The sequence below is a fragment of the Neodiprion virginianus genome, chromosome 3 (genome assembly GCF_021901495.1).
Source record: "Neodiprion virginianus isolate iyNeoVirg1 chromosome 3, iyNeoVirg1.1, whole genome shotgun sequence".
Classification (NCBI taxonomy): Eukaryota; Metazoa; Arthropoda; class Insecta; order Hymenoptera; family Diprionidae; genus Neodiprion; species Neodiprion virginianus.
In genome coordinates, this window is record NC_060879.1 from 31,056,244 (window position 1) to 31,077,525 (window position 21,282).

Consider the following 21,282-nt stretch of genomic DNA (forward strand, 5'->3'; position numbering starts at 1 on the left):
CAATCTTCGAGCGGTCAGACTTTTCGCTATATTCAAACACAAGTAAATAAAAAACCAAGAAAAAAACAACCACGATATAAGAAGATCGAACGATGCATGAATATGAAATCAGGGTTGTTTCTATACGAACTATTGCTACTGAAATTCTCGGTTTAATTCATTTCTGTCAACCCTAGTTCACAGCGAATGCTATCAAAATTCGGACTTGGGATAAGTCTCGCTTTGAATGATGATCGTAAAGTAGTACGTATTGATATTCACTTTCAGAATTTAAGGCTATTTGAGACATAAAATTATACAAGTAAATTTAGCGCATCGCGTACCGTGAATGGGAAAAAAATCTTGCTGCAATAGTTCATCAGTCGCGTTAACATAGGTGGTTACCGTATTTCATTCCACTATAAGGTCCGTGTTTGCATAATGAAATTCTCCGAGCTTTTCCTAGCACAATGGTTCAAAAAGTTTCCTTGATTTTGATTGACTCCGGCTGTTTTCCCGGTCCGTGAAACCTGTAACAACTCTAGGAATGTACCAATCTAGTTTTTGTACACAATAATGAAGCCCAGCTGCTTTGCGATATTGTACCACGCGAATCGAATAGTTCTGAATCCAATTTGAATTGATTCACATTCCGAAAGTTGGCTCGGTGCCGGATTAGCTGCCACGTACCCTCGTCACTTGATTAATGTTATACTAACCAAGAACAACCGCCGTCGCGTACGTCAGTAATTACAGGTGTCTGCATGTGTGCGCCCAAAATTTCTATCGCGCCAGTCAGAAGCGATCAGTACTTGAATACGTAAACGGTTGAATGTACGCTGGTTCAAACGACGCGGTTGAAAATTAAAATATTCAAGTGATTACAATTCTATTACGTTATGAAACGATCAACAATTCGGTATGCAGCATTAAACGTAACCATAGTTACAAAGCTGAGAGTTTTTTGCTTCCCTCGTACGTGCGAGCTTTTGCTGCGAAACGCTTACCATTTCTCCTACTAGACACTTGCGTGCCAGATTCTGTCATAGCGCAATGGGTTACGGTGATTACGAGTAACGCCAAAAACGGGCTCCCCCTAATTCCAGTATACTAAAATTAGTGCAGATATACCTAGAGAAATCCTAATCAAAAGTAAACCTGACACCAGAACAAAGTGCCTGTAAGCTGTAGCCATCAAGGTTCAAATTACAACCCTCGAATACCATGATAGAAGGTTTCGTAATGATGTTACAAACAAATTTGGTAATTATACATATATATCGCATGAGGCTTCGGTCTGCGAATTATTTCAGCCACCCTAGTCTGAAAATGATGACATTTGATACTGTTCGTCGTCAAGTCTATCAGAGATAATACAAAAATCTATGCAAGAACAGGTGATGTGTGTTGAAAATATATTAGAGTAGAGTATGTGGTGTCAGGGATAGGGTGTTTAAGGATTAATTCATTCAACTTTTCATTCAACAAAGATATTTCACAGTAAATTGCAATCGACAAGAATATAACAATTTCACCGATAAGAGGTAGCATAACTTTTTCGTTATGTTAAAGTTAATAAGCTTTAAATTCTCACATCTAAGGGAAAGTAGCGGTTAAAACAAGCGTTGATTAGCACTCCTTCACCAATCCGTGGTATTTCGAAGGGAAAGGCTAAACGGTCTAACATTTTTCAAGTTTATAGCATTTACACAGATTAGGGAGAGTTTTGTGTAGGAGACGAGCTACATTCTTGAAATTTAGTCACAGAAATTCAGAAGCAGAAGTTTGAACGCCCGTAGAAAATGTTAGTCGAGAGCTTGCAGAGCATGGAAGTGTCAATTAAGCGGGACAATTATCCCTTCAGATTTTATTCACTTTCCAAGAATTGTGCGTGGGGGGATTGAATGACCACACACCATTATGGTACCTCAGACGCATTCGAACTTTTCGGTTAGGCCATCAAGATTGGCAAATTCAATTAAGCGCTCTTAACCAGGTCAAACTCACTCGCATTATAAACTGGAGAGCAACAGATATCGTGGAATCATTATGACTGTATAATTTGATCTCCATTGAATCCTTCGTAGCGTATGATCAAATTGCGTCGACAAATTTTCTATTCTTGCGGCTATTATCACGGATTTCGATATACTTAATACAAATGTATCGTGAAAATCTGTCGTCGTAAGAAAAACTTTGTTGGAGATGTTCAAAAGATGAAGTAAAGTTCATAGGTAGATTTCAAAATGACGGAAGGAGCCGTTGATAGCGTGTATTATTTCTGTTAAGTAACTTATGCTGAATGGCACGATGCGTAAAATTAATTTGTCCGAAAGCGCGCATGTGCCAAAGAAAGTCCTAGTGTGTAAGACCGAGCACTGAGGCTGTGCGTATGCGTTAACGTCATTTTATCGCACTGTTGGGAAATGGGGCACCTTACGCATGGTCCACAGCCTCGGAAATTGAACTTTATACGCAGACGTTGGAAAAAATATATGCTGGAGTGAATTTTGCTTGCAAATCTGCAGTTGTTCGGAATACGTAGTGAAATGTGTAGAAAAATTAACGAACCATGATTTCGCATTTTTGTGGAAAATTCTTTCGCTTCTTTAACCTTCACTGTTATAAGATAAACAGGTGCTTACAGAAACAGTCAATACCGACACTGCAAAAGTGTTTTGAAATTATTCCACAATATTAGTGAACAGAGTATACCTACCTTATACAATGTTCAGTAATAAATATGGATGCAACAGAGTTTCCAGCCGCAAAATGGAAAGGCTGGTCAGGGGATGGGAGAAAGGTGTGGTGGTTTGTACGGGGGAATCTGGTGCGCGGTATATGGAAGAGAAGCGAGTGAACCGATGATCAAAGCTTCACTTGTTGAGCGGCGAGGCGGGTGTTTGTCGAGGTTTTGTGCACGTCGTCGCACTGTCCGATATCCCGTTATACCCAGGCACACTAGGTGAGGCTCGTTGAACGACCCAATGATCCCCTGCAGAAGCAGCAGCCTATCGACGGGGCATTTCGCAAACTCGCGCACCGCTTCTTCATAGCCCCGCGTAAAAGCTCTAACGAGGGCCAAAGGCCGGGCTCATATCGGATGGTGTTGGCGCGCGAGAAACACGTCGTATTTAGCAGCGAGAACCGCTAGGGCTGTACGTGCGGTGCACCCATGTGAACCGGCATACCTGTATTGAATAAGTGGAGCATCAATTCTTCGGGGAGATTCTACGTGTCGCAGGAATGGAAAAACGACAATGGAACTTGGGAGAAGGAAGTTAGTCCGGCTTGTACGTGAGTGAGTGACAGAGGCTATAATGACGACGCCCGAAAATTCTCATTTGATATGCTTTTATGGTGCGACTTGAAACTACAGTGTAAACTTCCGGCGAAACGTGCCTCGGCACATCCCAGAGGAAACAACTACTCTGAACTACGTTACCAACTTCTACGCGTATAATCATACCGGATGCTAAAGTTGGGTTGCCTCGACACTGACTACCAGTTTTCGGTCCATGCTGAAAAAATTGCCTGCAATCATTGCTGAAATTTGATGAGAACTGTGAGTTTTAAGAAGAAACTAACATATTAAGATAATGAACTTTTGATCATTGATATTCAAAACTGGCAAGCCGAGTGAATTTCTTATTCGCAGATAGTGCTCGACGTTACTTAAATAACCTACTATAGATTCAAATTAACCGAAGAGTCTCGACCTGGTTTTTTGTTTGTTGATAACAGTGACCGGAATATAACCTTTTGTAAATGTAAATACGCGGAATATCTCCACACCAGTTGTGTTCTTGCAGAAGAGACGTCATAAATCAAGTGCTGAATTCTGTGCAAAAAATTCGTTTGGAAAACTGAACTGCATTAATCAGCGTTGCTAATCACACTTGATGTACGCTGTTCGGGCCAAGATTGTAATTGCGTATTCCAATTTCAAAATTAGTTGACTCGTCTTAAGACAGAGGTTCATTCTAGTTATAATCCTACTCTTAACCATATTGCAGAGCTGAACAGCCATTGCCGAGTTAGTCCACCTTAAGCATCAACGATTAGATCCCTATTGAATCAACCTGCAGTATCCCAGCAAGATAGTTAGAACAGATATCGCCGGAGGCCGGGAATCAAGGAGCAGGAAGTGGTGGTATAATCTCCCAACGTATCCTCGTACGTGTAAGATATAATTAACGGAAGTAGAGCGCCTCCTCAGGGAAGTGCAGAAAGTTGAGAAATCCAGTTTCATTGCCTCGGGTTCGGCGTTCTCGTTTCACAATCAGTAAGAAATTCAACCCGGGATCGAGCCGACCGCTGAGTCTGGAGAATCCCGTCCGGCAAAATAAGCTTTCGTCACGAGTGAGGAAGTCAGGGAAGAGCAACTCATGACGTAAGAACCCTCGGATCACCTGCGCTTGGAATGGACCCAGCAGCAAGAGTGAGCCATGCAAGGAAGGCATCTTGTCTGCCGAGGGTGATTCCGGTGCCGCTGGTTCCTCTGCCCACCGGAACCGGAACCGGGACAGCTACCGAGCATGGAGTGATAACCAGATGGGGGAGCATTGGAGAGTTCGAAAAGGGCGCAAAGGTGGGTCTAATGGCGGAGGAGGAGAGCCCCTTGAGGAGAGCCCTGACGTTCAATGCGCGGGCTAAACGAACGGCCAGAAGTCACCGGCGACGGAGCGCGGTTGCTGACATTTTGCATCACCTACACCAGACGACATTGTCCATCGCGGTTTCGAGGTGAGTACGCCTATGGAAAACGCAACTCCACAAGCGGCACCGATGTGCGAGATCGTAACAGCGGGCAGAGTTTCCGCTGCTGGTACATACATGTATGTCTCCCCTTTATGGTCTGTTTACGGCAATCCGCAGCCGGAGAATGAAATCTTCTGCTGCAGACGATGAATAACCTGCAATCCTCTCTGCAGTATATCCCGTATCTTTGGAAACACACGCCTTTACCGCGAGTCTGTTAAGCGGCTGTATTTACAGTCAATGATTTCACGTTAAGCTGCGCTTGATCTTGGAGCGTGGTACCGAATGCATTGTCAGGGCCTTGGCGCAGATCAGCGTATAATTTCCGCCTAGGAAACTCCGAGTGCTTTTCAAATCCTAGATATTTCACAAGCAACAAGTATAAGCGTCTTTGAAGCCTGTAGGATTCTCTCGTATTCAGATCACTTGGGAGCCGTGAAAGGATCCTATTGTTACATACATCACCTACACTGTCAGCGCTCCGCTGTAGCTCGGTGAATATTAAAAATCTTTTGTTATCCCGAGTGAAAACATTCGCTCGGAAAACAACGGAACCGAGCATCTTTTATGCATATATCCGAGTACGAGTTGTGCTATGAGAAAAAAATCAATCACCAAGAATGTTACGAATTCACACTTATATAATTCTAATTGATTCGTACAACTGTACTTTGTTCTTCTTTAATGAGCAAAAAATCTCGACGAGAAACTTCATGAAGCCCTTTTTTGTCAGATCCGCATTTGGAATTATACGTTTTTTTACTACGATAAAAAACTAGTAACTCGAGGACTCGCAGCAAACTTTTGCCTTATGTTAGTGAGACGGTAAATTTAATTAAAAGGATTACGGTGATGCGACAGTGAAAAGTTACAGTAGATACACAGGCAGTTATTGGAGACTTTGACATCGGTGGCAAAAAGAACACCTCGTCATCCTGCAGCATTCGCCAGTTTTGCATTTCGCATATAAGCATTTCTGTAAACAAAACGGCCATTTGAACGTTTTATTAATAAAGTTGAACCCTCGTGTTTGAACACAATTCGGATAGGTAAATTAACGCAAATATTTGCCCCCGACCGTTCTAGGTCGATCCATTTATCCGTCGCGTCGGATCTACGAATTACCACAGAATGTTTTCACCGACATGCTGCTGATCCGTGATTATTCACATTCGCACTCAAGACTCATGTAACGAAACTTCTCCCATTACATCATGAATCAATTTCCCTCAAAGAATCGCTAAAAAATAATCCTACGAATAGTAGCAAACTTATCGATGATTAATTCCTCGCACGTACACGAATTACCATTTCCCTCTATCGATCGTCAAATCTGTTATTCTCTTCTTGGCTAGTTGAAGAAAGCACAAGTTTTTCCGTGTTTGATGAGTAGACGAACGAGCGCAGAAATACTAAACGTACGAAACGGTGTTTTTATCGTTAGCAACGAATCGACGGGCGGAATTGTTTTAGTAATTAATGGGTTACGATGCGGCTGCCGTTGAAAGTTGATGACTAGAATATTCTTCTATAGAAAATTGGTGTATCGAATTGGTTACGTTACTGCACCACTTATCTGTCGAAACTAACCGAAACTAAACGACCGGTTTGATTGGTATCTGAATTGTATCGAAGGAAGTACGCAGCTAGGTACCATGAATATCGGTCGCTAACATGGTTCGGCGAACAAGGAAGAATTTCCATAAGAAAGAACGTAAACGCTTTTGATAACTTAAGCGCATCGACAGCTGTGTGCGAAGTAATCGATTGAAATAACGTTTATTGTTAACCAGGTTATGTTTATCCACTTCCTGAAGCGATGTTTCCGAATAACTGTTTATATACTGTCATGTCAGCACAGGATCGTCTCCTGCGTAACTCTTTCTCTGTTTTGTACAATAATTTCTTTCATCGTTACTAACAGACTGACTCAACTGATCAAGCGTGGCGGGAAAATAAAATTGAACGATGCTCGGTATATTTGCAGGTAACGAATACTTGGATCGTGGATAAGCTAGAACGAAGCTACGCCGGACTGTGAAAGTGAATATCTCGTGCAAATAGAACCAATCAAAACTAATTGGATCAGTGTTCGATCACATCAAATTGTGCCCCATAAATTGTAGGTTTACCCGTCTCGCGGTCAACCGGTCAAGCGTAAATCTCTCAAGGGGAAAGTGAGAGGCGAGAATCTCGTCCGAGAACTCGCTCGCATGCAAATCCTAGCATTCCACAATGAACGTTGAAACTTTGGGTATCAAGAAACCCGAGCTATACACTCGAGAATGTCTGGACTTCGGGATTGATCTGCGTGTAACACGCAGTAAGAGTTGTTATGTTTGACGAGAAAAAATTTCATCGTCGTGATCTGATTTAATTCTAGCATAAACGCAATGTCATTTCAATTTCGTGGTAAAATAAAATTACTCGGGTATTCAAGAGCTTCTGTGAACCTGCTGAAGTCTAGATAAGAAATCGTACAGTCAGGGCTGGAATTGATTTTATGTTACGAACCCTTCATTTTCTCATAACTTTAATTAACGCCGATGATCTGAGTGAAAGAAAATTTCCAATTACAATATTCACATCTTGTATCGCCGAGTTTATATTACATCGTAATAATTGGATTTGACGTCTTGCACATTCCTTGTACTACTCCACGATTACGGAGTATGAATTTTATGATACGCACACGTGCCTGTGAAAGTTCCTGATTCTACTCGCGCGCGTTCCACTGGGAAAATGTTTCATTCTCCATCTCGGCTTCAAATTAAATGAAATAAATTGTTCCCATACATGGTGGTATTATTTCGTATTCAGAGTATGCATGCGCAATTATAATTCATTTCGACGTCATTAGCGCATAACAGCTAACTGACAAGATTTTTATCAATAATTACAGCAGAAGTGACACCAAACATGTATAATATGTATATAGAGACCCGTTGTAATTTGTGGTAATATTGGCTGCCTACGTGTATGTGAAGATATAGTCGAACAAGGAAATTGCGTCCTCAAAAACCCTAGATTAGAGGATATGAGAAAGACGGGAACTGTAAATTAAACCTTTCACGTGCGTCACATTTGGCAGAAGGGCCAGGCTATCCATTATATGCCTATATCATTACCGGAATATCTAATACTCATAAATTGTCACAGGCACCCGCATGGCTGTCCGAAATGATTATTCTAAGAGCCACCGATTATTTCTCCATTTTCCTGATTCATTAGCATAGTCGCAATAAAGGTAAACTTGAACGATGCCACCGACGAACTCACACGCACGTTCGCACAGTGATGCGGAATTTGTATTCATGGAAAACCGGGGTAAATCGTGAAGGAAATATCTGCAATCTGTGAATTGGGTAATTGGAGACTTGCCCGAAATTCTGAGGACAAGACAAATGATTTCGATGCCGTTACAATGGACTGAGAAAACTTTTTACCTACAGGTGAACCTTGCGTAAAATATTTTATTTGTTAAAAGTTGATTTGAATTCGTTACGAACAGAGTATACTTGGAATAAGGAAGAAATCAACTAACCACAAATTAAATTTTTGTAGCTCTGTTTGAATGAAGTGAAACTATTTCAAGCAAAATAAAAAAAGAAACTGAATGATTTCATTTTTCACTTGACGATAACTAAATATCCGCATGAGAAATAAGTGTTTTCTCTGTAGGTATAGGTTTATCCAAATTGGAAGGATATTACTGCCACTGACAACGTTTACCGTATACCTACAGTATTGCAACGGTGCACCTTTTAATTACTTTACTCGCAAAGAGCGCTGTCGTAAATGATACGACAATTCATAATAAGAATAAACAAGTCTGGAATGGAATTTCTGGCGTCCCGTCGTCCGAAGAACGGCACGTAACAATGTTTGCACAGAGAAGTTGGGAAGACGCAGAGGTGTTTTTGCCAGTAACACACTCGAGTGCTCTTGTACCCTTTCTAAAGATTACACGCAATGTAGGAGAGAATAATACATTTCACGCGGAGAGGAGAAATTTCCGACATGACCATACTGTAAATTAATCTGCAACACGTAAGTATGTACGAGTACACGGCACCATCTTGGTCGGGTGTTAAGGAGCTTGCATTACACGTTTTCCCTGTCAGCACACTACAGGCCGAAGCTGATTTCCCGTGAAACGTTCCTCAACGTTATTTCGTGTGTTTATTTTATAACCGAGCAAAGCTCAAAGGGTCGACGTTACGTAATTCATTGCCGCAATTACTCGAATACACATACAAAATATATTGACAGAGGTTCGAAACAGCGTGACGAGCTTACGCGCGATGATCGATCTCTGCGTTCGAGGATTCCGGTGTAAATTTTGACCGTGACCTCTCACGTAACTATCAAAAGCCTGGTTTTTCCCGCTCTTAAAATTTCAAACAGGTAGACAAAATCCAATCACCGTTATCCAAAGTTGGCAGATTTATTTCAATTCCGCTGATCCGTGATCTCAATTTATTCCCGACGTTTTACTCCCAAGCTACCGTGTCACGAACTTGGAAGTTCGCCTATCGAAACAGCCACTCGAATTCTAGTGGCTTTTCCTGGCAGTTTTTCACTCGGTTTCCACAAATGGTAACAAATGGTGGTGAACCGGTGCCAATGTAACGTTCGTCAAGTTGAGTCCAATGTCACCAAATTCGATTTCCGCAAATTGATAGATGAAATGATACATGGATATATATTTTTCAAATCTTACAACGCAGCGGAAAACTTTTTCAACGTTGAACGTGATGGATCATCCTCTCGAACCCGCGTTATATTGCTGCTACACGGTTGCCGGATCGGTGCAGATTATTATTCGCCGAGGAAAGTTTTCTCACTTAGCGTAACGGATGGTTATGGGCATTATGTTTGCGTAATGCAATTTATCGGCATCCATGCAGGCTATAATGCATATTTGTCGTAGTCGATGCTAGCGGCAGCCGAGCTCGTAATCGCGTCGCAGCACATCGTGTTAATTTATTATTTTAGCATATAACTAGCACTATTAGTATCAGCCTGTGTATGCACCGTGTGCATATATTACGTTTATAATATTAGGCAGCAGCCATGTAGCAAATTGGGTGACCTTTATTGCTTTAACGGTTTAGACTTCACCTTTTGCTCGATGAAGCAACAAATATTCTGCAATGTTGCGCTTCACTTTGACCCCCCATATCCTTTGAAAATAAAGAATTCGTAATTCAAACGCGCCTGTGTAACCGTGTTTGAACTGCTTTTATTTGAAATTGAACAGAGCCCCATGGGGTGCATCTGTATTTCGAGCTACCGCGATGAAATTTTTTTGAGATAAAAAGCACACGCGTACTAACGGATGTTTGATTTTCAACCCTCCCTCGACGACAGAAAGTTACATACGGGTTCCATACGGCTTGTTTCTATTTCTGTTATTGAATTGCAGCGCGATTTACGAGACTGAAAACACGAATATGTTTACACGTACCTGATCGATACAAATATTGTGTAATAAATGAAGTAGCTAACCATTTTCATTAGAAGGAAATTTCCCTGGAGAGTTGTTCTTTTAGACAGAAAGTGATTTAAGACCGAAGGTTGAACTACGTCGGATTCACCACACGAATCCACGCTTTTTCTTCAAAATAAGTTTTTATCCGCGTTTAAGCGACTTCAGAGGGTGATAAATCTTACTGATAAGATAAAACCCGAGATGAGGTACCAAATGTTCAGCAAAGTAGCGATTTCAAAAACTTATTTAGCTTGTAAACTTTTCTCTTTAACCGGTGATTTTAGTCGTTTTCAAATCGTTATAATTCATGAAACAGTTAAAACTATACCCCTTCAAATCAAAGCTTATTGTTACACTTTATTCCTGCTAAAGCTACGAATAGCGCCAAAAAATTGGACAGCGAACGAACAACCGAGGGCTGAGTATCGATTTAGATTGCAAAGGTAAAGCAGAACCCAGATGTTAGCGACGCCTCGCCTGACAGAGGAACCGAAACACGGAAAGCTCGGAAACACTTCGAGCTTTCAAACAGATTTCTGTACTTCCAACCGATGGAGCTTGACGAACTACGTGTACCTACGAACTATTGCAGCGAGATAAAAAATGTTACCATCAAACGCGATCCGAACTGTAGTCGGAGAACACTTACCTACCAGGAGGTCAGTAATATTTTTGTCATACTAAAAAATACCGGGATCAAATTGAACCAGTGTACGACATAAATCCAACAATCATGGTGCGAATATGAAAGAACGACTTTGTTCATTTCTAAGAGGCATCCAATGGTCAGCAAAATTCAGTTTGCATGATTTAATTAATAACAGATAAATTGCGTACAATAATGCAGTAGCTTTACTGAAATAGTGAATAAATCCAGAAAAGTAACTGTATATAGGTCTTGGAATGATTATCGCAATGAAACAGATGCGTTATAACGAAAATTCCATAAATTTCAAGAAGTTCGATCTCGTTTTCAACTGGTTTATTTTAACGGCGTTATTATCCGTGTTACCTAACATTTCATACATTTTCCAGCATAGCATAACATTTTATTAGGCCGTTATTATCACCGTATTTCAGCAGCCATTGGTCTAATTGTAAAATAAAGATGGCAAGGTATTTTTTGTTACAACCTTATGATAAAAACGTGGCGAATAATATAGCTGTGAAATTTTTACCAGGAAATCACATTGCATAACGGAGGTCGTTCCATCAGCGTTATATAATTTATGGACGGCTTCTGTATTCATAACGTACGCCTAAAGTTATGATACCAATTACATCACGTCACGTAAAAGAATTCACTACATTTTTCATTCAATTACTGAAATTAATAACGTGATTAATATTTAGGCTCCCGACAAAACCTGACATTTCGTCTGCGATGGATTGTGTACGAATCGTTCATGCATCTCCCAGAGCAGTAAATGTTATGGAATTCAGAATTCGTCCACCCTCTAAGTGAAATTCGTGGACAAATGAATATCACTCATCCAGAAAAGAAAAGTTTTTAGAACACCAATTGATGTTATCGCCAATTGAAATTTTTACAGAAAAAATTAATCTCTAATTTGCTCGTTGTTCCGAACCGTCTTCTGTTTGTGCAGTGATGAGTATTGTTCTTTTTCTTCGAACCACAATTGCCTGTTTCAAAATCAATTGATGGCCACTAAATCTCGTTTCTTTGTTTTTCAAAATTGCTAATTGGTCGCTTTCAGAAAGGTTACTGCCGTTAAGTACTGAATGAGCTTAACAAAACCGCTGACTGTGGTTTTATCCTGGTTTTTACGGAGAAGAAAGAAAGAGAAGTCGAGTCATGATTGAATCTCACTTTACTCTCTAAGTGCAGGTCACCGTTTCCCTAGCATGAACAATATCAGCTACAGAATGCTCCTGGTATACGGAATATATGAATACATAAGTATCCCACGATTTTATCACGAACATTTTAGCATTTTCTGTACGTGAATCTTTCATTGTCATGTTACTACTTATGTATACATATATGTAGGCCCAGAAGGGTTTCGTTGGAGCCATTTGTGTACACGTGATAGATAGTTGCATACATCCCTATATCCGACAGATGTAATCCAACGTGAATTTCTAAAAGCAGTTCGGATTACCAAAGGTAACTTCAAATCCTTCGCACAAGATAATTCAAATTCCCCTCGTCCAGCAAAGTTTCATGTCCTATAATTTGCATCTTTCATGCCATTACACTCCTCATTGTTCTGCAGATATTATCTCGTGATGTTATTTCTTTGATAACCTGTAGGTTTACCCGTTACCATTTCGCGATGATCGTTTCCCTCGCGAAGCACTGAAAGAAGAATCTACCGTTCATTAAATTCACATTTCTTTCTGTTTTCGTTTTTAAACTATTCTCCCCGCAGAGTTTACGTTGTCGTTTCTCATCCCTTCGCGACCTTCAGCCATCCTCGAAAAGATTTTCCACTCAGTACACCTGACGCGCGCGACCGCGTGGACACGTTGGATTGCCACTTTGTTTTCAACTTTAGCGATTTGCTGACTAAAACTGCCAGGCGGGTGGCAAAGCTGGGGTATCCTAACTGCCGAAGACGTGCTTGTTTAAAGTTAGCTACAATGGTAATAGTTTGCAATGCCGAGTCTGCTGTACACATGCAAATAGCTATATACGTATACGAATGACGCGATGTATAACGTACTTACCAAGTTTCAAAAGTACCGTTCAAACCTGTTTGCTCAGACGCTTCAACCCCACACCAAGTTGAACTAGATACGCAAGCTTACCAGTTTTTTACCATCCCTTGTACCTATAGCGGAGTATTTCTTGGAGATAAGTGAATACGAGATTGTTTGGATTGTGTTCTTGGCCAATTTGATATCTGAATAACCATAGAGATTTTCTCCAACGGTCACGTGGTCTGAATTATAACTTTCATTTCAACCCGGAACTTCTTCCCAATTCGATATTCTCATTCAATTCAAGGAACGATAACTTGTGACAGGGTCTGATTTACCGATTGAAAAATAACATCCTTCTCAAACCTGGAATTGTCCATTCCTGTGCATCGATTCCAAACTCCAAACCAATGACACATCTACGATTTGCATGCCTCAAACATCCCGAAAATTGCAGGATCACATGAACTGTAGGAAAAGAATCGGTGATTCTGAATGTGAAAAATTTCAAAAGTCATCACATCCAAAATGTTAGAAACCCGATTAAACTCGAGGCATTTTTCCGTCAAAGATTCAACATCAATCTTCACGATTGACTGAAATAAATCAACGAAGCGAATTAATAGTCACAAAGCATCGTACGGCTGAAGCAAAGTAATTCTCTTCTTTCCCTCTGTCGAAAACTCGCAGAAAATTAAAGAGGCTGAAAAGATTGGAAAAAGTTTGTGAAAAAAGAAGTGGATATACCCGAGCGAAATCAGTTATTTAAATTCCGCCTATAAAAAGCCTGGCGTTGATTTTTAGTAATTTGGAAGTTAGAGGACGGGAAAATACCCACTATCCAAACTCCTTCGAGCCGGTCGGTACCGAGAAGGTGGGTAATAAACTTTCGGATGTGATACGAATCGCGAGTCTCATTTGTCAGGCGGGCAGGGAGTATAGGATAGGAAAGTTCACCCAGCTGTCGTGAAAACTCGCCGATGTAATCTGCTATTTTGCCAGAATAGGTATGGAAGCTGCAACATATCATCGCGAGGAAAGAAGTCACGGTTCCGCGGTGTTTCAATTCCTGTTCTCTCTTGGAATTTGCGCTCGTATATTCGTACCCGTAAATATCTGTATATAGGTACGTAAACCTATGGGCAAAGTATAAATTGATGTATGTATATGTACACTTCTGTCGGGTAAAGCTTTGGACAGCTGACGCGAATCGGAAATGGAAACGAGAAAATCGTACGCGTATGAACAAACTATATCCCAATCTGAAAGAAGGAACACGTTCGGGGATAAATTCGTAGCTGTAAACCTCCTCAGAGTTCGATGAACGGAGTATGCATCGCATATATACATGTATAGTAAACCGTTCGCGAAGTGGCGCCATTGCGCCTGACCCAGACGATGTTTTGTTACAATCTCTGCGTTTCGTTGGTGCGACGCCAGGCGTCCTCCGTGAGTTTGAGTTCGACGCCCGACGGCACCCAACTTCCCCGACGTCGGGGATATTACAACGTACGGAATAGCTGAGGAAACCAGAATTGGAACTATCAGATGTAATTTTATTGCTCGCTGCTTGACCTACTCTCAAGATTGAACCTCAATGTTCAATCGAGGACGATCGTCATAAACGTCTGCATGACGATCGTGAAATCGTTGCGCTACCTTAAACGGTTTGGAAACGTATAATCCTTACATCTGTTATGTAAAACACGAAATTCCACAACAGAACTACCAGACCAGTCGAAATGATTGGTTTTACAATTTCATTACAAAATTCGTACTTCACGTTAAATTCTTTTTCCGCAGTGATGTAGTGACTTTTACAACGATAGTTAAAGGAGCAATATATTGAATTTTATTGTTGTTTTATAACGCTGGTTTTACAATTTCACTCTCAAATTCCTACTTCATGTTACATTTTACCTCGGTAGTTCTAGTGTTTATAATCGCAGAGGAATTTTCCGCAGGTACGACTTAATCCATAAACATCTTGTCTGAAAAAAAATCCTCCCTGCAATGGCTCGAATCCGGAGATTTTCACAGTGGCGCAAAAATCCGAGATCCATTCGAAAGGGTCGATGATATCGCGTCAGCGGCTTCGTATCTTAAATCGGGGATACTGAGAACCATAAAAAACGACAACGCCAAATTTTTTCGATTCGATTTCCCCTGCTCCCATGTCTCATTCCTCCAAATTCATCCCGATTTTCTTTCATCTGCGGAAAGTCTCGTACACCGATCCGAATATGAATTATTGGATTGATTGGAGTTGCATTGCGTGCAGCCACAAAAAAGTTTTGTGAATTGGCCGTTGAGAGGAAAAACTAGTTGACGGTTCGCCTGAGGTAAACCAAATTTTCTCCAACCAGCAAAGCAGAACGAATTTCCTATGCCTATGACACACGAATTCTGCACGATCTATAAGTGTACGGGTTACGCATTAGCACTTCTCTCGTGTTCCCCTGAATATACACGTTGGTGAAAGCAGGTCGTTACTATACGGGCATTTCGTACCCCCATGGGCAATTTTTACGCCTCTTTCGCACGATACGCATGCAATGCATGTAGGTGTACACATTCGCCTGAATTTATTGCAAATTCTGTTATTCGCTCTCATAACTCGACGTTACTCGCTTTTGTGAGTTTTTATTCTTTTACTTTTTGTACCGTTCCCTTATATTTTTTTCACTATATTTCGCTCGTTATTTTCCGCGTACATTTCTTCCGCCTCGAGTGATATCTACCCTCTGTTTGAAAACAGCTGATTATTATGCAACCGTGGATGTCCACGTGTGGGCAATAGCAAAGCGGTGACGTCCAACTTCGCTTCAACAATAAGCCTATTCCAAGCGATAACAATTACGTCCGCGTTTATGTATATATATGCTCATAAATTATACTTATGTATACATGTATAATGGGATGACTGAGTGGTTCGAAGGTCGTAACGTTCGCTGAACAGATTGGGGTTAAGTGTTGGACATAAGAAAGAGCAGGCAGTCAATATAATCTTTGCTCTTATCTTCCCGTAGGTTTTCTATACGTTTATGTGTGAACAAGGAACGCTGAGGCCATTGTGGTGCTTTACCTATTACTCCGAAATGGGTATTGTTGCAGTTTATTGTACAGATCGAAGGACAATGCGCGATAATAATTTTCCAGGTCAGTTGAGCAAAATATCATTCCATGTAGTAACATGAGCTGAATTAAAGAATCGATAACGATTCGCATGCGAGTTTAATTTTTATTTTTTATTTCAAACTCTTTTAAACTTTTTCTCTCCCACTGTTCAATCGGAACGGCGTTGTAGAAACATGCGATGTAATTATATGCACGTGCATATAACGTGCAATATGCATCATAAACTATCTCATGGTGTGTACAACATCAACGTCTAGCCGCCGGCATGCCGGTCCGTGTATACTCATGGTGCTTTGCATAAACTCGGTTGGCCGGAAGCGAACGCGGGCGAGTGTGAAATATCTATCCAGGGCATTGAAGGGTCGATGAAGGGATGGGAGAAGGAGGGTGCGGAAGGACGCCCGAACGTCGACGTCGGACACTTAACAAGGATAACAGCGTCGGCGTATTCTTCGAGATTACGAAAGCTCGGAAAGCAACGCGAACGCAAATTGGAGCACTTTCGGCCATCCCTGATTACGACGACTGTATTCCACGTGGATGATGCCCGTATACACGAAGGCTCACCTGTATACATGCACGTATACCTGTATAAGCTCAGCATACTTTGAAAGCCGATCGCTCCGGAGGTCGTTTCTTGGGGACGCAATACTTTTAATCACTTGTAATTACTCGAGGATGGTGACTTCGACTTCGGGTGGTAAAGAAAAACCGTAGCTGTACATCGTTCCGTATAATTTGAACGCAGGTACCTGGGTGTAATCGGAAAATTGATTACACGTCTCTTATATCGCCCGAGATTATTTATTCATTTTATTTCTCGGTCCTGTTTCTTCTTACTGACGTTCCCAAGGTACAACGATTTTTTCACGCGGAAAATAAATACTCCATGGTGCGAGATTCACCGCGTGAAGATCAGATCGATAGATTGTTATTTCAATTTTTTTTTCCTCCATTTGTACTCGTCGTTTGATGAATAAAATTCGAGTGATTCACTCTTGCATTGAATCCGAGTCGAATATACACGCATATAGTTATACGCAGGCGTTCAATTTAATAAATTTGAAATTATTGTGCAAAGGGAAATTTCTCACAGAGCAGGAAGCTTATAATTATATATAACGAAAAGTATAAATATCCGTAAATATCACAAAACGTGTGACGTTTTTACATACATACATCAATGTTTCAAAATTATCATTAATAAATTTCTATGGCGTAAAAATTTTAAAATACAATCAGCGACCTCGATTAATTGGCACTTGATACTCCAACAACTCATACGCGTGGTCTACAAGTGGTATTATAGAAGCAGCCACTATCCGTATAAAAATCGTTTACGGTACGATTGTTGGTTAATTTCTTTTTCCTTTTATTACGTTTCATCGATAATTGATCACCGTAGCAGAATAACTCCTATCCTGTAATGAGCGGACAAAAGTGTAAAGTGAATAATGATCATGAGCTATAAATTGGCATAGGTGTGAAAAAATTCAATAGATCCAGTAAAGAAGCGTGAGATTTCCAAAATCAATACCTTCGTTAAATAATTGAACTGAAATGCACGATGATAGAACGAATGACATTTGCCACAGGGGATTGTGCAGATGGTAGGTTGCCAACACACGACACATGAGAGTCTAATTGTTACAGTTTCTATTTTCGTCGGGTAATGAGCGGTTATTTATCGTTCAAGTTATATCGGCAGGCTCGCAGCAGCAGCAGCAGCAGCATCAAGAACAAAACGGAACATTGGTAATCTGTTGTGACCACTCTAACATGACTTGTTCAGCGATATTATTTGAAAGTAACAATTAGCGCGAGATAATGTTTTATTTTTTTTTTTACTTTTTGTAACTATAGTTACGAAACGAACGCGACCTTCTTTCCGACACATGGCTCATTATACGCAGAAGCGATTATTCCACGCCTGCATTTAGGACGTGTATCTATATCGCGTGACTCTCTGTGCGTCATGGGGTCTGCCGCATTCAAGAGAGGGAATGCAGGAGGTAAGCCGCGTTTTACTTCCATGGTAAACGCAGTAACCGTGTAGCTCCACTGCGTGGTGGCACCTTCTATCGTTTTCCTATACCCGCTCTTCAACGTTCTCCATAAAATTTATAGTTTGTACAGAACGCGCCGACGTGACGCCTCGATCACTGGGAGAAAGGTTTAGTCAGCGTGATTTAACCACGGTATGACTCAGCCTTGAACAATCCTTTTCCTTGTGCCTGCTACGTTAGTCTTGATGGTTTTTCTTTTTTCTCCAACTATTTTCATCTACTTTTAACTGATATAATCAATTGTTTACTACCCGATGACACGTATTTTTTTCTCTTTATCACCTTATCGATGTATGTAAGTATAACAAAAACGTGGATGGTGGGCCGAAATATCGATGCCGAAATTTGCGGTAACGAAAATTTTGCACATTTTTTAGTAACACAAACGTTTATATGCTGTAGAATTTTATTAAATTTTAGGAATACGCTTGGAGTTTGTAATATGGTCTCTTTCTGCGTCGGCTTTGTTAAAAGGGGTTCTGAATTTTCATCTAAGGGTTGAAACAACGATCTTGTTTTCCTCTGATTAATTGCGGATAGCTTGTTAAAATGTGTAAAACACGTGGGCGCAGGTCACGCGTATACATCGGATGAATAATTCAGGATTATTATTACGGCGTCACTTTCTTACGCGAAGAGAAAGATAAAGAATTAAACGAGGAGGAAAAATTTATCGATACATATTACTCGTATTAAACACTTTGCAGGGATTTTAATAACCATAGATCCGAACTTCGTATTTCAGGATTGTAACGATTACGAAAGATGATGAAGTTTCGAACGCTTCGACGTTTCCACACACCGCAAAATCATCGACAAAATTACTTCTTTCGGCATACTAGCCGTGTGTAGGTTTTTTTATTTCTTCCGCCCCTTTCTTCACAGCGTCACACCAGAGTGTAAAAGACCTGCTCAATTCAGGAGGAGGCTGAGAATGAAATCTGTTTTGCGACAACGCTTCGCGCTATTCGAAGTGTATCACACCCGATATAATGTCAGCGCAAGGTGTGGGAAAAAAGTTTCAAAACCCATGGCCTACTTTCTCACGTGTGGTTAAAACAGAAACTTTTCATCAAACGCGAATGAAAGAATAAATAGGAAACGCGATCGAAGGGTGCGAAATGTCGTGGACGTTCTAAACAAAAGATCACGTATGAAAAGGGGTTGCATAAAAAGTTGCGAAACCCTCTTGTCAAAGGCCACTTGAAAACCTTTTCTAATTCACGAACAACCCCCGCTGCTGTTACAGAAAAGACGGCTGAATCCTCAGATCAAAAATTTAACCAACGTATCGTGGGATTCCATCGAACGAAAGATAAAAAAAAGTTTGCGAGAGAACGTGACGAGATAACTTCGCTGCGGTAATTGAATAAGTTCCTCCCAAATTCCAAATATGCCGAAGGCTGGTTGAAGAAAAGGGAAAGTCACCTGCACCGGACCTTGATACGCTTTTTGCGGCATCTTTTTATACGCATCGAAGAGACAGGTATAGAGTGCGTGCAAAAGTGTGTCAGTGACAAAGAACCGCCTCATCGACACCTCTCGACGCCAAACTTGTACGCTACGCAAAGACTATGAACAGATGTCAGGTTAGGTCGCACGCGACGCCCGCCGTCGCCCCCGCCGTCGCCCCCGCCGCCGACGACGACGACGTCGCGATCCTGGCCCAGTCGTAGTCCGAACGCGAAGCGGTACGTCGACGACTCACTCCGTCTGCCGCCTGTTTCGCGGTAACCGTTTTAACCGGTGATGAAGAAGCGGTAGAATTGAGTACAACTTGAAAAAGTAAACGAAAAAAAAATAAATTTCGCGTCTACGTCCCTTGTAGTTGAGGATACTGCCGGCATTATCCTCGGGTATAATCCTGCTTGTATCCGAAGCGTTATCGAATTTGACGGGGTGGTTGGGGGTTGGAGGTTGCGTGTACGTGGCGGCCTGAGCAATTTCTGCAGTCGGACGTTTGCAATTAGGATTTGATATGACGATTGGAATGCTTGCTTTCCGCGATTAGCGGCGCTTGAAAACGAGCTTTTGAAACGATCGTCAACACGGACGCGTGTTCACCGGGCTGCGTGTAAGGGATACGCGTCAGTGTGAGTCGCAGGTGTTTGCCGACTGTAAATATACACAAACGCCGCCGTGCATTTGTCAATAAAGTGAAACTTGTCGGGTGCCTCTTGAGGCGGCGAGGCTCGCGGTTTTTATCCCATATACTTCCGATAAACAAATAACACGAAATGTAACGCTCTGATATACGTATACGTACACCTGTGCATTGCATGTGATAAGGAGGGCGGCGATGGATTGCTGATAAGCAGCGGTAGAATTTGAGGCATGTTGTGTCTCGATATGAAGCTTGTGTCTCGTTTGAGAGGGTTATCCGGTTCCTCTTCGGCCTCCGACGCCACTCCGAGAAGGAACCGCGGTGGCAGCGTAAGCAGCGTGGTGCCCTCAACCGATCTTGAGAGCGACGAGGATGACCGTTTCTCGAGTTCAACAGATACCACTTTTGCATCGGCCAGCCCACCTCCGAGGATCGTCAGGGACAGATCGCGTTCCGTTTGCGTACCCGTCCTCAATTCCTCGCAATTGAGACACCTGCATCGTCGTGCCAGTCACAATATGTACGTTGAGTATCGTCATGATTTTGTATTATCCGACCTGATCGGCATCGAACCAAGGAAGAATGTTTTCTTTCTTTGTCAATAATTTTCTGCACAAATTCTATAATAGAGAAACTGTACAAGAATTTGGCAAGTTAATTACAGAAGACGCACAATCTTATGCTCGAAAGATTCGCGTATGCATTTGCCAAATTCTTGTACAGTTTCTGAACAAATCTTGGGAATCATCAATTTATCGGAAGTCTGCAAAGTTCGAAAATTAACAATCTCCGCCGAATACTCGATTTTTTAACTGAGTTTCAGCTGAAGTCCTGGAACCGTTTTGTCGGGATTTCTGTACAGCCACTGTATGAAAAATTAACTCTCAGATTGACGTTAAAAAAAAAAAAAAAAAATACCCTACCATTTTGAAAAAAGTACTTATGAAGCGATGTACGTCGTTCCTGATAAAAAAAATTCCAAGCTCACTCCAATGCAGATACTACTTCGACTATATATACGTATATATATGTATAAAAGTATTCGATTTTACATATTTCAAACATCCAATTGTAAG

The 21,282-nt window shown here is 41.3% G+C and overlaps 1 protein-coding gene across 22 annotated transcripts in view; it reads left to right on the top strand.

The window, feature by feature from the left end:
- The window catches only part of LOC124299971 (GTPase-activating Rap/Ran-GAP domain-like protein 3), a 62,378-nt gene that overhangs the window by 16,506 nt on the left and 24,590 nt on the right, over positions 1–21,282 (top strand). For 2 of the 22 annotated variants that reach the window (XM_046753477.1, XM_046753482.1), the window contains exons 1-2: positions 3,103–3,544; positions 3,996–4,725. The exons of 5 other annotated variants lie outside the window; for them this stretch is intronic. In XM_046753477.1, coding sequence (XP_046609433.1) covers positions 4,403–4,725 — 323 coding nt within the window. In that variant the 5' untranslated portion in view covers positions 3,103–3,544; positions 3,996–4,402. Of the gene's footprint in view, positions 1–3,099; positions 3,545–3,995; positions 4,726–18,104; positions 18,235–19,765; positions 20,727–21,282 lie in introns of those variants that run through there. 15 more of the 22 variants (XM_046753484.1, XM_046753489.1, XM_046753469.1 and 12 more) reach the window with 14 other exon arrangements.